The sequence below is a fragment of the Bombus impatiens genome, unplaced genomic scaffold, assembly GCF_000188095.3.
Source record: "Bombus impatiens unplaced genomic scaffold, BIMP_2.2 scf_0640, whole genome shotgun sequence".
Taxonomy (NCBI): Eukaryota; Metazoa; Arthropoda; class Insecta; order Hymenoptera; family Apidae; genus Bombus; species Bombus impatiens.
In genome coordinates, this window is record NT_177059.1 from 1406328 (window position 1) to 1424266 (window position 17939).

The 17939-nt window shown below is 33.2% G+C and overlaps 2 protein-coding genes and 3 non-coding genes across 5 annotated transcripts; 4 read left to right on the forward strand and 1 right to left on the reverse strand.

The window, feature by feature from the left end:
* Window positions 1-392: 392 nt before the first annotated feature.
* TRNAP-CGG lies at window positions 393-464 on the forward strand. The gene has a single exon. It is a non-coding gene; the product is annotated as a tRNA-Pro (tRNA).
* Window positions 465-1592: 1128 nt separating this feature from the next.
* Window positions 1593-10533, forward strand: LOC100740106 (3,4-dihydroxyphenylacetaldehyde synthase 2-like). The gene is made up of 9 exons (XM_003491835.4): window positions 1593-1727; window positions 4862-5113; window positions 5854-6087; window positions 7691-7820; window positions 8282-8542; window positions 8714-8831; window positions 8910-9000; window positions 9121-9321; window positions 9836-10533. The coding sequence occupies exons 2-9, from the start codon at window positions 4913-4915 to the stop codon at window positions 10136-10138; spliced, it is 1539 nt and encodes a 512-aa protein (XP_003491883.1). The 5' UTR covers window positions 1593-1727; window positions 4862-4912; the 3' UTR covers window positions 10139-10533.
* LOC112213397 lies at window positions 6563-6684 on the forward strand. The gene has a single exon (XR_002947299.1). It is a non-coding gene; the product is annotated as a U5 spliceosomal RNA (small nuclear RNA).
* TRNAP-AGG lies at window positions 7049-7120 on the reverse strand. The gene has a single exon. It is a non-coding gene; the product is annotated as a tRNA-Pro (tRNA).
* Window positions 10534-11531: 998 nt separating the features above from the next.
* Window positions 11532-16541, forward strand: LOC100747496 (peroxisomal N(1)-acetyl-spermine/spermidine oxidase). The gene is made up of 7 exons (XM_003491894.4): window positions 11532-11742; window positions 12263-12481; window positions 12878-13228; window positions 13600-13791; window positions 14801-15126; window positions 15725-16003; window positions 16195-16541. The coding sequence occupies exons 1-7, from the start codon at window positions 11675-11677 to the stop codon at window positions 16365-16367; spliced, it is 1608 nt and encodes a 535-aa protein (XP_003491942.2). The 5' UTR covers window positions 11532-11674; the 3' UTR covers window positions 16368-16541.
* Window positions 16542-17939: the final 1398 nt, after the last annotated feature.

The following is a 17939-nucleotide window of genomic DNA, read 5'->3' on the forward strand; positions in this document are numbered from 1 at the left end:
TCGGCTCGTCGATTTCTATCTCTGTGTGCTCTTGTTCCATTGGTTTCCTTGAATTTTCCGGAACATGCACAAGTCTAAGCTATTTAAACGGCTGATGTACAGAAAAGTTAACGGCGAATATGAAAGAATAAGAAATTACCATTCTCCGTTGTTCGCTGTGATAACACTTCCAGGTGTTAGAAAAACAAACGCGACGAGCTAAATGGTTGGGATATAAGATACGAGGCAAAAACATTCACAAGATTCTCACTTTCCGTTGTTTCCAAACAAGTGAAACTTTCTGAAAATACGATGACTTGATGTTTCTTGTTTTTAATAACGTGTTAATGATTACACTTTATTTATTTAATCAAGAGCTTGGTAATGATTAACATAAAAAAATTTTTCAAGTCGGCTCGTTGGTCTAGGGGTATGATTCTCGCTTCGGGTGCGAGAGGTCCCGGGTTCAAATCCCGGACGAGCCCAAGGTAAATCTTTTTTTGTTCTTTTCTTAATTACTCATAGGGTTGATAATTACAGATTTAATGGTATAATATTCCATTTAACCGTTATTCTTTTTAGTCAATGAATGGAGAGTTCAACTCATGTGGAATGCACAACAAAATATGAAGTTAAATTATAAATGTATTAATTGTGGTTACATTAGTAATTTTAAGCAATTTTACTTTTCCCTTGGCTGGATTATACATGTAGACAAAGAAGCACCAGTCAGTTGGCAGCTAAATCTCAATGGACTATTTGTGAAACAGGATTAACAGATTGATTTCATTCATTGCATTATTCACACGTTGTGTTATATTATCCACGTGTAAATATCGTTATGGATTATAAAATATAACCAAGTTTGAAGCATTGATATGAAATTATTAATTTATCGATATTTTTTATTCCATTCCATTTGGTCAGGTCTGTAATATTTACGAAATGTTGACGAAAAAGAGCAACACGTAATACGACAGCAGCCTGAAGTAATCGAAGATACGTTGTAAATTGTTCTAGTTAGAAATGTAACAGCTAGAAGTTTTTAGCCATTATCTGCTCACGTGTAAGATAGCTTACAAGGCTAGTTCAAATAAGTCCCTCATTTCTATAGCCCAGTTATAATGATGCAAAGATCATGCATATGTAAAGAAAGAAATATTGCAACGAATACAAATTTATTACGAACCTTGCTCGTCTCTTTTAATGTAATCCTTAATTATTGCTTAAAGTAACCAAAAGTTATTTTGGCTATTTTATTATTAAATTATGTATAATTTATGTGTTAATATACAGGTGCCCCCATCACAAAATCCACAGAAATCATACTGTATGTCGTTAAAACTCATGGAAATATCCTGAATTTTAATTATTGTTGTATCATGAGTGGTATTGTTTCGCATAAAAATTACATACGATTATATACGTAAGGCGATGCAAATAGAATCTAAGATATGCAGGAAATGAATGGAAAAATCGCCTTTGCCTTTTATGTATTGTCGTAATCTACCAAGGTTGGCCGCAGCATTCAAAATCGATTTAGTTGATAGTATACACAGAAACGCCGGCCATTTAAACACCGTTATAATCGGTAAATGGGAAATGGTCTTAGGTAGCCGAAGCTATATAAAGGGGATGGCTCTATTATTACAGTCAGTGGGCTATATACTCGTCGTAGGTAAAACTTGTCTCAAAAATTTTAAGTCTGCTTTCTCTTCGCCCAAATTGTAAATTAACTTCGCTTTTAAGTAAGTAAACTTATTTTTATTCAATGATTCAATTTTTATCTTGTTAACCTTAATTTCATGTTCATGAATTCACGGATTTATTGAACGTTACTGGTCAGTCGTACGATTTATCGATCGTTCTGTGTATTAATTCATTAAGAAAATGATGGTTGATACGATGTTATTTCAATTCTATCGTAAATCATAAACATTACCATAGTGGAGTGATCGATCTGTAGCGAATCTTAAATGTAAGTCAATTGATTGCATAAATTGCGCTCTTTGATTAATTTTTAACATTTAAAAATAGTTGATAGTTAAATACCTTATTTTTTAAGTAGGGAATGCGATAAAAGTCTACTTGGAATGATTAATTGAATCGTACAAATAGAAATATAACGAGATGCGAACTTATCTTTTATGGTAAATTAATAAATTACAATTGCCAACGAATTAAAATTTATGAAGATACGTAAAAGTGAGAAAATAATTAGTTTTAGTTACTTCGCCGAATATCTGTTATTCTTTTATTATTTTGTTACTGTTACATCTGTTACATCTGTTATTATTTTGTAACTCGTTTCGTATGTTTCAAATTATATCATTTTTTAACGTAAAATGACGTCAACATTATAGCAACAATTATACGAAATACAACATATTTTTCAAATTTACAAGATAAGTACTATTTAGACAGCTAATATAAAATTCGAAAATGTGATAACAGCGATCTGAATGATTATTATTTATTCGTTTTTTATTTTTAACACCTTTCTCCACCGATATAATTTTCTTTGATGAAACGAAGGCCGTTATGCTTGGATGCTTTGATTTTATATTCTTCCGTGTGTTCTGGATTATTTCAAGGACATTCTTTTTATGTTTAAAATTTTTACAGCTTCTTTTTGTTTATTAAAAGTAGGTAAGAGTATTTAGAGACGATTTCTTATATTTCATCAGTGAACAAAATTAGAACGTCAGTTGTTTTTAAATGTTAAATACTCCTTTTCCATATTAAAATTTGTTTTTCTACCAAAATCGTTTCTACAGAGCTACCCGTAATGTGTATTCTGAATTATCGTACATCGTATTAATTATTTTAATTAGAAATTTAAGCAGCCTCTACTAATGAAATAATTTTAATCGAAAGCGTCATAATATTTTCAATATTATTACATAAATTTTAGGAATTTATCTATCTAATTATTTATTCACATACATACAACGTGTTGAAAATGACAACGTGAGTTCGTGCTCGCCACTCATACGCAGACGCGTTAGTTATAAGAAATAGTAACTAGAAGATAATCCTAGTTACAATCGATAGATTTAATCGATAGGCTTAAGATGCTTTCTTGTTTTTATCCCTAGTTTTTCTAAGCGCGTGCAATAAAGGTTATTTCGGCGAGCCGAAATAACGGTGTGATCTCACAACGGTGTGATAGATTTATCCATTCAATAAAATAATAACTATTGTGATCCTACCTCTGAGTATAGAAATAACAATACGATGTTACTACGATTTCGTAATGATATTTTTATGTTAAATTTATGCTTTTATATCATTTTTATACAGTAGACGTTCGTATAATGTGATGTTCGTGGCGCGTATTACGCGATCAGAAAATTAATACCGCGCACGTGTATAACACAATAACTGTATAAGTACTATGTGGCAGTAAATCTTAGAAAGTGTATGTGGAAATATTAGAGCTGGAAGAGCATATATTACCATCTTAGACAGCGCCATTTGTAATCGTTTTGCCTCTACTTTCTCCCTGTACTGTTGTATAATAGGGATCATTTAATTAAAGTAATAAGCTGAAATTGTGTGTAAATTGATAGCTTGATAACGTAAAAGAACAGAAGATACAGTAAACACGAACAAATACGCGTATGCGTTACTATACAGTGTTAAGTAATAAATAGAAAAAAAATTATTTCTTTCATATAATAAACAATGAATAGTTTCTCAACTATTGAGCTTCTTCTTTAAATAATTTGCATAAATCTAATTTGTAACATAATCGTGCTTCAATTATGCAACTGTTTACGCATAATGGCTCATAATGGTATTAGATTTCCGCGTTTAGCGTAACAAGTGTCGTTAACAGGTCACCTGTTAACATCGAGGAATTCTATAATTTAGAACCTCGTTAGACAATCTGTTTAACCATTTGCGATACTTTCATGAATTTCTTCGAAACGCTTCTTGAAATAGAATCTTTTCCGTTTCCTTGCTGATTAAGTTTTTTTTTTTTTTTGAATAATTATGGAGAAAGCAGGAGAAAGTTTTCTATATGTGGATATTTAAAGTTATCCAGCGCGGTTGAAGAAAAGTCAGTTACTCGTGGACCATTCTCGATTCGATATCTGTGTCATAGTTTTCAGTCACGTGTTATTCCATTCGATCATCAAGATCGATCTCGATTTGAAATTTGAAATTCGTATGTTATTCGGTGCTAATGTTATGTGAGTATTTGTTTCGTGCTTTCTTATTCACAAATTATCATTTCGAATCTGTGAATGTCAAAAGCAAACAAGTTTCAGGATTTTATGTATTTCAGTTTGATGTTCTTTGTGAAGAATCGCGGATAATTGTGTTTTGTTTTAATTATCGTTTTAAGTAATGACGTGTCCTGTTTATTATTATAAAAATGTCATGGAGAATATTTCCTTAATGAATTTCAGTTTGTGAATCACATGTACCTGTTAACTCGGAATAAAAAAATATACCGTTAATGTGTTGAAATGTAAATTAGCTCTTCTCGTTTGGAGAGAAAATAATGTTTTGTGTGTGACGTGCTGATAAATGAAAACGTACGCGTTACGTTTCATTGGTAATGTGGCGAATGCATCGAACGTATCGGATCCGTTAGTGCAAATAGTTTCTGCTAGAAAGGATTATTGGTTCAGATGAAAGTAAAATATATCAATGTTTAGCCGTAATACAAATCAGCACATGCGATTCAAATCTTTTATATGCTTCGAGAAAAATAATATAAATTTGTCTACAATCATTTTTTATTATATAATTATTTTTAGAATATGTTTCGAATATTTTTATCGATACTATTTCCATTATCAAATAACTTTTTTTCGTTGCTCTTTTTATCCTTTTTAACATCTTATTTATTTACCTATTTTATTTACAGACACAGAAATAATCAGCCGAACGTCCTAATTTTCGTAAATTCTTGCCAACAATGGACAGCAAGGAGTTCCTCGATTTTGGCAAGGCAATGATCGATTTCGTGGCTAATTATACGGACAACATAAGAGATAGAAATGTCCTTGCGGATGTGGAGCCAGGATATCTTTTTAAACTGCTACCGGAAGAAGCTCCACAGAAACCGGAAGATTGGCAACAAGTGCTTATAGACGTCGAGCGTTATATTTTACCAGGGGTAAGACATTTTATTACCTGCAATTTTTCTCTCTCTTAAAGAAAAGGATTTCGTAATTTTGTAATTTCACTCGCTATTCAATTACCGGTATAAGAAAAATATATTTCTTATTACGTCATTACAAAATGGCCTGTTGACCTATCGAGATTAATTGGGATCAAAGAATGGAAAAAGAGTTGGATTATAGACGTTCGTACGAGGAATATTTCTATTAACCTTCGTACTAATTGTAGGAGTTCTTACTGTAATTCTTAATGTCTCTACTCTGTACTGTTTTATATCACTTAGTCTATTTTGTCTCGCTTGCACTGTCTACCTTTTACCGTTGGTCCTTGTGCAGTAAATCTAAGTACTTGGAGTTATCCGGAGGGACACGATTTTATTTTTTCGCGTTCGAAAACTATTCAACTCGTTAGAAGCATATTCGCGAAGAATCCACCAACAGCTGTAACATGTTCGCGAGCAGTGTTCGTCAACGGGTTCGTTAGTTGGTGGTGACGCATCTTAAGAAACACATACATAAAACTGTTTCAACAGATAAAATACAGTCTGCCAAATTTCTGGAGAAATTTGCAAATTTTACTTATGGCGAATTGATATTAAAAAATAAATAATAAATAATAAGCAGAAGAAACTTTGACATTACTTGTGGAATTATCGTTTTCTCTTCGATAATTGTTATCCGATCATATAAATATTTAATACAACTTTTTTATCGAATGAATCGTTTTTTTTTACAGGTGACCCATTGGAATTCACCACACTTCCACGCATTCTATCCAACGGGAAACTCGTATCCCTCGATTGTAGCTGATATTCTAAGCGCTGCCATTGGTTCTATAGGATTATCGTGGATAGCTTCTCCTGCGTGCACTGAACTAGAAGTAATAACATTGAATTGGATGGCAAAATTATTAGGATTACCAAAACACTTTCTGCACAGTAACGAAGGGTTTGGAGGAGGTGTTATACAGGTAAATAATTATAAAAAAGTAAGGGTACTGTAGAAGAATATTAAAAATATTCTTCATACAGGAAAACATTAAACATGTTTTCGTTCTTGTTCCAATAATATTTCTATTTCGTATAAAACATTTGTAAATAATATTTTAATTTGTGAAGTAGTATTTATTATTATGTATACGACTGAACGCTGTATTATGAACGAATTATCGAATCGGATGATTTACTTAAATAAATTTAGAATATATGTATAAAGTTTTATATACATATAATATAAAAATAAATATATAGGAATATATAAAAAGATAAATATATAAAATATTTTAAAATAATAAGTCAAACAACGGTATATGCTATTCAATAACGCATATAGCGTTTCGACGAATGAACGCGAATTAGTACACGAACTTGACGCCAGGGGGAGAGGCTTCTCGCTAGTGAAGTAGCTACTGGTATAATATAACTGCCAGCCGAACGAGTGGTTCGGTACTCTGGTTTCCCTTCAAATCACGTATAAATCTTTCGCCTTTTACTAAAGATTTCCGTGGAGGGGAACAATTGATGAGTCTGTAAACTAATTTTTTGTCGTACCCAACGTATGTTGGGTCATTTGTAATTGAAAAACATAACAATTTTTGCAGGAAATTGAACGATGGTAAATGCAAAGATATTCTCTCAACGGATAGACCGTTGTTAAAAATTTTCTTGCAGATCGTCTTTGAAAATGCGTTTGTAAAATGCAGGAATATGTATGTTTGAACGTTCAAAATATTATCATTAAGTATGAAATACCTGCAATTCACTTCTCAAGTTTTTGTGAAAGGAGTTATTCTTAGTATTTATGTAACAGGAGATGTTACATGAAGATGAAGTGATGGGTCGAGTAAAATTTTGTAGATGACAAAATTGTTCAGTATTTTGTTATATATTTCAGCAATTTTTAATAGTCGTAGCATTAATTAAAAAAAAATTGGGCTCGTCCGGGATTTGAACCCGGGACCTCTCGCACCCTAAGCGAGAATCATACCCCTAGACCAACGAGCCGACTTGAAAAATTTTTTTATGTTAATCATTACCAAGCTCTTGATTAAATAAATAAAGTGTAATCATTAACACGTTATTAAAAACAAGAAACATCAAGTCATCGTATTTTCAGAAAGTTTCACTTGTTTGGAAACAACGGAAAGTATGTGTACAGCTGCTGATTGATTATTGAGAAAATGAACAATTATACAACAGTATTGACAAAATGAAATAAGTTTTAGAAATTATTGTAACTTCATTTTCATACATTACTTTACGAGTATACCGTTTTAGTTCTACCTCAAGGTTATTATTCATTCGTACTACAACCGTGTCAAATTTATTTGTTATTAAATTAATTTATTTAAATTTAAATCACAATATATGCAATACAATTTATTCTAAGTAAATAAGTTAAAATCTTTCAAATAAATCATGATTTTCGTATGCAGTAGTAACTTGAAATTATAAGCACGTATATTTTTTAATTGCATTCGAGTAAATAAAAAATTAGAAATTCTGCGTGCAAAATGTCGTTGGTAATTTGGGCTATTGTTAATACAGTAATTTTTATCTGTGTGGAATAATTAGGGATCAGCCAGCGAGACCACGTTAATAGCTTTGTTAACAGCAAAGGAACAAACAACACGTCGTATGAAACATCTACACCCAGATTTGGATGAAGCTACCATCAAGAACAAATTAGTTGCATATGGATCTGGTATGTATCGTATAATGCAAAACTTGTTGTCCATTTTAATCTCTTAATTATTTTTCTAAATCTCCTTGTTTTAATCGGTATTATAAATTATAATTTAAGGTGATTTATAATCACGTCCATGATTTATAATAATTACATCTGTGCATATTAAATATATAAATTATTTAATTTCTAATATATCAATATTCTCAATATATTTAGCCTGCGATTGCTTTTCTACATCCTGTTTTTATAGGTTAAAATGTTATCTGTCGTCTAAACTATGTATTGTCGATAATATCATTATTTGACCAGAAGCCAAAAAGCTAATTACATGTATAAAATGGTTAAATAAATCGACATACGAAAGTTACCGTACGAAGGTATCATTTAAATAAGAAAATTCTACTCTCTAAGATCTACTCAAATTCGTAAATTCAAGTTTCATTGTTTTTATACGTTTTTTGAAATTTGCTCTACAGATCAATCGAACTCGTCTATAGAGAAAGGGGGAATATTGGCATCGATTCCTGTGAGACTTTTACCTACCGATGACAAATGTGTCTTACGTGGTGAAACGTTGCTGAAAGCGGTCAAAGAGGATTTAGAGAAAGGTTTAATACCGTGTTGCGTGATATCAACTTTGGGAACCACTGGTACATGTGCTTTCGATAAACTCGACGAATTGGGACCTATTTGTAAGGAATACAATATGTGGTTGCACGTCGACGCAGCTTACGCAGGTAAATCTATTCTTATAAGATATTATCTTTGTAGTAGCTGTGTTCGTATATTTTTCTTAAAATAAGGATACTATAGGGATATTGAAATTTTTTAATTTAAAATTTAAATTGACAAACACGTCGAATTACGACTAATTGCGAACGAATATATTGTTTTCTTTTCTTTTACAGGTGCTGCCTTCATTTGTCCCGAGTATCGATATTTAATGTCCGGCGTTGAATATAGTGATTCGTTTGTTGTGAACGCGCACAAGTGGATGTTAGTTAATTTCGACTGTTCTCTTTTTTGGTACGTATATACTTTTATTTCACGATATTAAGATCGAACGATAATTGGATAACAGAAAAGAATCGAAAATGATTTCAGGGTTAAAGATTCTAGGAAACTTATCGAGACGTTTAACGTAGAAAGAATTTACTTAGAACATAATAAAAAAGGACCAGTTCCAGATTACAGAGTACGTGCTTTTTCTTAAAAATATCGATTTACTTTATTCCGTTATATCGTAAAATGTCTTATGCTTCAAAGTTATTTTAGATTTGAACAAAAAGTTAATACGCTAATAATTATTTTTCAGCACTGGCAAATTTCTTTGGGTCGCCGTTTCCGCTCCTTAAAAATCTGGTTTGTACTTCGTATATACGGAAGCGAAGGAATCGAGCAATATATACGAAATATGATACAAATGGCGGAGATGTTTGAAAATTATGTTAAATCTGACGATAGATTTGAACTAGCGACAGAAAGGTCTATGTCTTTAGTCTGTTTCAGATTGAGGGTATGTACGACAAAATGAAGACGCTTGTATCGCACATTGACTTTCTTACAATTTGGTAACTGGTGGTACAAACGGAAAGGGGGTGATTCTACGTGAAAAAAGAAGTCGAAAATATAGAATAAACATTTTTCGTTCGGGGCTTTGTTTTCGAGAAAATCGATTTTGAATTTTCGCTCGGTACGCGTGCGGTACGTTATAACGCGAATCTCGCTGTAGGTCGCTGTCTCGATGGAAAAATAAAAAAAAAAAAGAAAAAAAAGAAAAAAATGCATTTTCAATTGAAAAGTTTGAAAAAAAATACTTTATGACGAATTTTGAATTTTCGCTCGGTACGCGGATTTTGAATTTTCGCTCGGTACGCGTGCGGTACGTTATAACGCGAATCTCGCTGTAGGTCGCTGTCTCGATGGAAAAATAAAAAAAAAAAAGAAAAAAAAGAAAAAAATGCATTTTCAATTGAAAAGTTTGAAAAAAAATACTTTATGACGAACTTAAAAAATATTTCTTATTTCAGGGTGATGATCGGTTGACAAAGGAACTTATCGATCGCCTAACAGAACGGAGGAAGCTTTATGTAATTGCTGCGACGCACCGTGGAAGATTAATCGTCCGATTTGTGGTAGGTTCCCGTATTTCTCGCGAAGAAGATATCACGTTTGCATGGAAGGAAATTACGAGTCAAGCGACAGAAATTTTGCAATCATTGACACCTGCTGTAGAGAGAGAGGTACATGAATCTTTCAAAAATTCGGCAGGCGATATCGTGTCGAGGATACAAAGTTTGAACATTGAATCAAAAACGCAAAAGATATCGTAGAGCTGTGCTGCATAATGTTACTTCAATGTGTTGCAAAAGGATTCTTTGACCAGAGACAACGTCAAGGAAGAATAAAAGAATCATTTTGTACGAAACTTGATTTTTAGTAAAATTACATGGTAGTATATGTATTTACAGATTTAGGCTGCTGAACAAAAAATATTCTTGTTCAAATAAATTAATGAGAGAATAGTACAAGATTTTTGAAAATTATATATCGCAGCTTGAAATAATTATTATTTGAGTGTTAGATCATATAAATATACCACAACAACAGAGATATTCTACGGTAATCGACTATACAAAAAAAATATAGGATATAATTTGTAATTTAATTTAAGCTTGAATTATATCGTAAGAATGTATCTCCGTCGACAATAAATATTTTAAGTCCATACGAACTATCTTTGATCCTTAATATTTATATTTTTGCGATAACGAAACGATCAACTTCGGTAAAAAAATTAAATTCCAAAAATTGGAATCTTCGTATCGTATTTCGAAATCCGTGCATGACTCTAACCTTCTCACGTGCCATGTACATTTATGTAGAAATACATAGCGGCACACGAGCTAGAGGACAAGCCAAAACATGTTGGCTGTTTTGCCTCGGAATATCAACATCGTTAGGACATTCATAATGTAATAATAAATAAACACCGAGCAAAAGAATCTCATCGCCACGTGCAACCGTCAAACGAAGACGAATTTGAATTTTTCGGTATTCCCTCGACCAGTATTAATAAAGCAGAAAAAAGAGGTCGAAAATATAGAATAAACATTTTTCGTTCGAGGCTTTGTTTTCGAGAAAATTGACTTTGAATTTTCGCTCGGTACGCGTGCACTTTATCGCGTCTCGTTATAACGGATCTCACTGTAGATCGTCGACTCGATGGAAAAATAAAAAAAAAAAATTAAAAAAAAAATCTGTTCTATATTTTCTTTTTTCGCGTAGAATCACCCCCCTTCCGCTTGTACCATCAGTTACCAACCACCCTGTATATTTACGCGAATAGCAAGAATTTTTTATCAAATGATAAGATACAATATTAAAGCAACTATATGAATAAATAAATAGATTTATATTTGCGCTAATATTACGTACGTACCTAGCTACAGCAAGTTGAATAGCTTAAAATAATTAAAATGCAAAAACGAATAAACAATGCTACGCATAAAAATATAGAAACTTTGCATATGAAAGTTTAAATACCTGCTACATCCTCTTTTCATTTCAACGATTTATCCCATTTATCCAATCAGATGTATGCGCTATGTAATTTATGACTTACGATTTCAGTGATCCGTTAGTTAAAATAATTCAATGACTAAGTAAAATCTTTATCATAGTTGGCTTTGATGAATATTCTCGACAGTAAAACATCATGACAACATAAGGATCGTTTGTTTGCGCGTGTGATATGCTCTCTTCATAGCAACGTTCGCCAATAAGGAACTCACCTTAATTATATCTAAATTTTTATCAAGATTAATTTTCATCGTCTTCATGAACAAATCCAGTGATTTCGCCGATTTATGTCCAATGAGATGCTACTTAAGAGGGCTAAATTATCGTTTCGAATATTCCGAACAATTCTAGTAAGGTAGATAAAGACATTCCTACGTATGTCACTTCACTTAACCGTGTGAAACTCGTGTCTTCGATTTCTTGATCATGTTCCGCGTATAATTTCTAACAAAAACAACGAGTAATTGATAAAATGTCTGTTTATTTCATTTGTCGTAAAGATACGTATGATTTTGTAGAAAAGTTTGTGCGAGGTTGGAATTCACGTTTAACAGCTCCATCTACTGTCTGTGTCAGATTAGACAGGGGATCTGATATTTAACTTAGAATGTCTTTCTTTCTCTGTATTTTTATCGATGCTTTTTAATCGTTAATTAAATCGAACGACAGTTATTAATTTTACACTGCAGGAAAATGGTCGGTAGATCGAAAGATACGACGGTGTTCTAACAATTTGTTTATGAAATCATCACTGACATATATCTTACGTACTTAGGAATAATTGTTAGGAAAAGAATTTAAGTAACAGACTTCTAGAAAGCAGTGAAATGTACCAACGTAAAATCAATTAATTTGTACGATCTATGCATATGTAGAAACTTTGCATCGAGCAAAGGAGGAAAAGAAAAAGATATACCACCATGTCCAAAACTAGCCAGATTCGAAACGTGTCAGTTGGACCCCTGTATGCTGGATCCATGCAAACCAGAACCAACGGTTGTTATCATCGGTGCAGGAATGGCTGGACTTTCAGCGGCGCATCGGTTGGCGCAATGTGGCCTTCAAAATTTCACGATATTAGAGGCGACGGATAGGTATTTAAAATATATTAAATTAATATAATTGCGCGAGAGTATTATCAAACACCTATAATTCTTATCTAAAATACAATTTTGTCGAATAAAGACATACGAGTTGACGTATTTCCATAGTTTCTCGCAAACCCTTTATTAATTTCACTTTTTTTATTTAGCAGTCAAACTCTGTAGCAAAAGATACTTTTACGCCTTCGAGATGTTTTTGATAGAAGCTTCGTTCAAATGATTAATTAACATTTTAAGATAAATCTCGAGTCACTGACTTCTAAATACCTCTGGATACTTGATTTTCATCGATACTTTTATTCGTCATTGAAAGAAACGAAAGATCAAAATTTCAAAGAAACGTTTAAAAACGAATTACTTGGTACCTATAACGAATCTTGTTTGTAGACCAGGAGGTCGAATTCATTCGTGTTGGTTGGGTGATGTGGTGGCCGAGATGGGTGCAACCTGGATCGAAGGAGGGTGCGTGGCGAATCCTGTATTCACGCTAGCTGCTCAAGAAGGTCTTCTGAAGCCACCGCTCTTCAGGCCTGATCCGAGTCGTGGTCTTTTTTGTACAAGCGATGGCCGCGCTATCGATCTTCCTGTCAGCATTACGGCTTATCATACGTTTCGGCAGATCGAGCAACAGGCGGCAACTCTTTTCTCTCTAGGTTGTGGCCGCACCCACGGAACGTTGCTGAATTTTATGGGCGTTCGAATTCAGCAGGAGCTGCACAATTTTCCGGAGGAGCAACGGTACAGTTGTCCAGGTCAACTGCAAACTTTATCAGCAGCGATGTAAAAGTAGTTGTGGTCTTTCAGTAATTATCAAACGTTATTTACAATAGTAAATATTCGTTAAGAAATGAAAGTAACGTTCGGCACAACACCATTTCATTAGAATATGTCGAATTAATTGCAAGCATCGACCTTTTAAATGCGAGCAATTCTTTCGACTCACGTACTCACTTGGCCGATTATTTCACGTTCATTTACGTTCGTATTTATACAAACGTGGCGCGCAAGATTCTCTAATTAATCAACGTTACGTTACATCACTGCGTTTTTAACGACACGTTATCGTCGATCGTTCTGCTTCGGTACCATCGGTGATCTCGCGATTTCAGATATGACGCGGCCAGGGTGATGTACGGGATGACAAACTGCGTGAGATGTCGCTGCGGAGATGATCTGTCGCTGGTTTCTGCAGATCAGTTTGGAAGTTATATCGAGATACCTGGTGGTAACGTGAGAGTGCCCCTTGGATACGTCGGAGTGCTTGCACCTCTGTTACGAGATTTGCCGAGTTGCGCTCTCAAGTTGGTTGAAACAAACATTGTCGTAAATGTCATTTTCGCAGGAGAAGTTTATTTCTTAAGCTGTGAAAATTACTCCGTCGTAAAAATTTCGAGGGAAATACTATCTTGGATTATTTATTTCTGAAGATAAAATCCTTGTAAAAATACTTTATTTATCTGATTCTCGTTATTTTTATCACACGATTCCGCGTCTTGGTGTATTTTCATATTGAAAAATATGACATTATTTTTGGAAATATTTATCGATCGATCGTTCCTGAATTTGATATTAAAACGCGTTAAGACAAGTTGTCGAAAATGTGATTGACAGAGCTCGAAATGCACTGAATTTCGAGCTCATTTTAATTGTTAATTTATTAGTCATTATTATTAGCGAGAGACGTCTATTTCGAAATTCATCTTATTAACTGTGAAACTCGATTTTCTTTGCGAATCTTCCGCAAGAGTGAAATTCGTAAACTCTCATCGTAAACATCTCTGTGACAAAATCTATTCATAACGTTTCCAGTACACAGATTAGTTTCTTTATAGTTCATTATTCACCCAAACTTACAAGTATTCGTTGATCAATATCAATTTACTGCTCTTATCAGAATACGTTGAATGCATTAAACCAGTCGTATAAAACCTATTTTATAGTTTTAAGATACACGAATGAACTTTTAAAGCCGATTTATTAGCAACGATATTATCAGTTGCTTCGCTATTAAAAAGCTATAGATTCTTCAAGATTAATATGTTGTTCATACTTGCAAAAATTTTACTATATTAATAGACATTCACAAATATCACGCAATAAACGTAAACGCTGTACATTTTTCAAAAATCGAAACCATCTTCCAAAGTACGAACTAATATTATTATTATTATTATTGTCAAAAAATGCTTGCAAGAATAACTTGCAATTTATCAATTTACTAATAGCATTATTAATCGGTAAACTACTGTGCAAGAGTGATACGTTTCAGGTGCCGAACTTACGTTTGTATGAAATTTATCTTTATATTAGATACTGCAAGCCAGTGAGTTGCATTAGATGGGGCGCCATAAGCGATTCGTGTCCTCGGGCGGTGGTGAAGTGTTGCGATGGCGAAGAATTTCCAGCCGATTACGTGATCGTCACAGTGTCCCTTGGTGTCTTGAAGCATCAACACGATAAACTTTTCTGTCCAGCGTTACCCGCGGAAAAAGTCGAAGCTATTTGCAAATTAGGATACGGATACGTAAATAAAATATTCCTGGAATATGCAAGGCCGTTCTGGGTTTGGAAGGAGGGAGGCATTAAACTGGCTTGGTCAGCTGATGAACTCGCTGACAGATGCGACTGGGTGAAAGGTACGCTAAGCTTGTTTTTCAACGTGCCACTGACAAGTTGTTTGGAAACTTGACGAGAATGTTATTCATTCATTGTGAAATTATGGCGAATCGAAAGCGAAACTTGAAACAGCAAAAAAATATACGATTAGTAAGTTTTACGTTTTCGACTATTATCTTTTGAATGAACTTGAATAAAGATGCAAATTATCCTTTGTAGTTTCAATTATTTTTCATAAATTTATAAAATCGCCGTATGCTTTAAAAAACATTCGGCGTATTTGCCGAATTCGTCATACTTTGGCCAATCCAGCCGAGAAAGTAATATTATTTATCGGTATAAAAGTAGGAGAGAAATATTTCCCATCGAAATAATATCAACATAGTAATTTAGAATTTACTAATTTTAGTCAAATCTATTTGTACCTTCATCGGTATCTTGCTTTTCAAGTATCTTTTCTATATAATCTATAAAATTCCATTCTTACTTTTTCTTCAATTTAAATTCAAATTGGAACTTGATTATTTCTAAGCCATTGGATAAACTACAGATTTATTATTATTATTATTATTTTAAATTTCTTTCTAAATAACCGATCGATACTTTGATATATCTTAGGGATCTCAATAGTGGAAGAATTATCGACTTCGCAACATGTTTTGTGTGCGTGGGTTTGTGGCCGAGAGGCGGCAGATATGGAATTGTGCTCCGACGAAGAGGTCGTGGAGTCGATAACAAGAGTTCTTCGACAATTTACCGGTGATCCTACACTTCCCTACCCAGCAAATCTTCTCCGAAGCAAATGGTGCATGGATCAATACTTTGCTGGTTCATGTAGTTATATGGGGATGAACAGTACTGTTGGTCATCAATGTGATTTAGCTAGTCCATTGCCAGGTACGTGAACACGTAATTTCTAGTCGTGAATATTTTTTAAAGTTAATTCATTCGAGAAACGTCTAAAGATTCCAAAATTATTCTCATTACGTTGAAATTAATTTAATTATAGCGGTTTTGACCACTATGAAGTCTGTTCTTATTTTGCACCCACGATGTATTTTTCCAACACTTACTTTACCGTTTTCTAGGTACCTGCGAGCCTATACCACCGATTCTTTTATTCGCTGGAGAAGCTACGATTCCAGGACATTACAGTACAGTACACGGCGCCAGATTGAGCGGTATTCGCGAAGCGGAAAGAATAATTCAATTAACGAAACGGTTTGGTGGTCCGCCAACGAAAACATCCGATAACAGCTGAGTTCGTATATAATTTCGTGCAAGTAAGAAGTTACCATAAATGGTATTCGTCATAGTAAACGTGCCCGTCTTCTGTCCAGGATGACACCGATCAACGCATTTCATTCAAATAAAATCTTTTATATTTGAAATTTGACGAAGCTAAGACATCGATGATTTTATATTATTTATGCAAAGCACGAAATGGAGAGTTGTGTTAAATTTTTTGAAAGATACGTTTAAACATTTTTCATTTGATAATTATATCTTTGGTTGTTGTAACGCATATTTCTGCTGTACCCTTATACCGCAAACTGTTAATCTTAATACAGAATATACGTTTTAGCATATTATTAAAATTAACGTTTCATTCACTTTCTTATAGTAAGATTTCAACTTTTCTGTCACAAGCACAGGAATACTGAATTCTTGTAACCTCTGCTACCCTGCTAGATCAGTGAAATCAAATGTTTTGCAATACAGTGCACTCTAATAAATATTACAATTCTTATATTAGTAAATGATCCTTGTCATTAATTATTTCTAATTATTTCTAATAGCCCTTTATCTTTGTCAATGGTTTTATTTTACTGGCAATACTTGTCAGCTTATTATTCCGGTGGCAAATAATATTCGAGCCTAGTGTCTCGAACATATCGTAAGAGTAAACGCAGAAGATTTATCTATGTACATGTAGATAGAATTAATTGTCATATGAATCGATGACAACATATAAAACAAGCATGCGAGACAACTATTGAGAAAGTCGTTTCTTGAGATAAATTGAAGAAGTCGAAGAACTTGGAGAAACTGAAGAAGGCGAGTTTGATTTTAGTAATTACATACATGTATAGTTTATTGAATCGGCATTGTTATAACGATGATATCTCGATAAATACTTTCAACATTTATGTATAGTATAGTACATTTATATATTTATTACAGTAAGTTGCGCGTCTCAAGAACGGAAATAAATGTTTGAAACAAACCTTTTACATATCGACGTAACAGGTACGTACGTACATATATTTTCTTTTATTACTTTCCGTTGGTCCCGTTTAACAGTAATTCGTGTTATCGCATCGAGAAAACGTTCTTATACTTCATGAGTGATAACAGTAATATTCACTTACATATATTCGTCTTTCAAAATTACGATTTATCCTTTTAATCGCATTTATTCCTCAAATACAAACATTTTGCAGATTTTACTATGTATTTTGAAATATATATCTATGAACAAAAATTAGGCAGTTTTTGATTGCCGTTATTACTTTTATAACATCGATCTATCGCTTGTGGTTAAACGTGTATAAAAGTAAATCTTATTACGTGCGTTGTATCAACCAGTGCATATGGAAGTGTTCAAAACTTCTTTCCATTATTTTTAAGAACGTTTGCTCGTTCGATAGACCAAACAGTGTAAAGTAATTCTAGATCTATTTATTGTCCCAGTTGCAGCACTACGTTATGTTCAGAATGCCATAATTATACTCGATGTTAGAACGAACATACAAATATCCGCAATCCAACGACGAACAATTAAAGTATAGCATACCTAAAATAAACTACAACGCTTAATTGTTAAACATAA

What these genes read in the sequence shown, in the direction of transcription:
- LOC100747496 (XM_003491894.4), top strand. Translation starts at nt 11,675, where the DNA reads ATGTCCAATGAGATGCTACTTAAGAGGGCTAAATTATCGTTTCGAATA. An exon ending in TTCCGAACAATTCTAGTAAG is followed by an intron (nt 11,743 to 12,262) that starts GTAGATAAAGAC and finishes ATGCATATGTAG; the next exon opens with AAACTTTGCATCGAGCAAAG. An exon ending in TTTAGCTAGTCCATTGCCAG is followed by an intron (nt 16,004 to 16,194) that starts GTACGTGAACAC and finishes ACCGTTTTCTAG; the next exon opens with GTACCTGCGAGCCTATACCA.
- LOC100740106 (XM_003491835.4), top strand. Translation starts at nt 4,913, where the DNA reads ATGGACAGCAAGGAGTTCCTCGATTTTGGCAAGGCAATGATCGATTTC. An exon ending in AGCGTTATATTTTACCAGGG is followed by an intron (nt 5,114 to 5,853) that starts GTAAGACATTTT and finishes TTTTTTTTACAG; the next exon opens with GTGACCCATTGGAATTCACC. An exon ending in TTGGAGGAGGTGTTATACAG is followed by an intron (nt 6,088 to 7,690) that starts GTAAATAATTAT and finishes TGGAATAATTAG; the next exon opens with GGATCAGCCAGCGAGACCAC.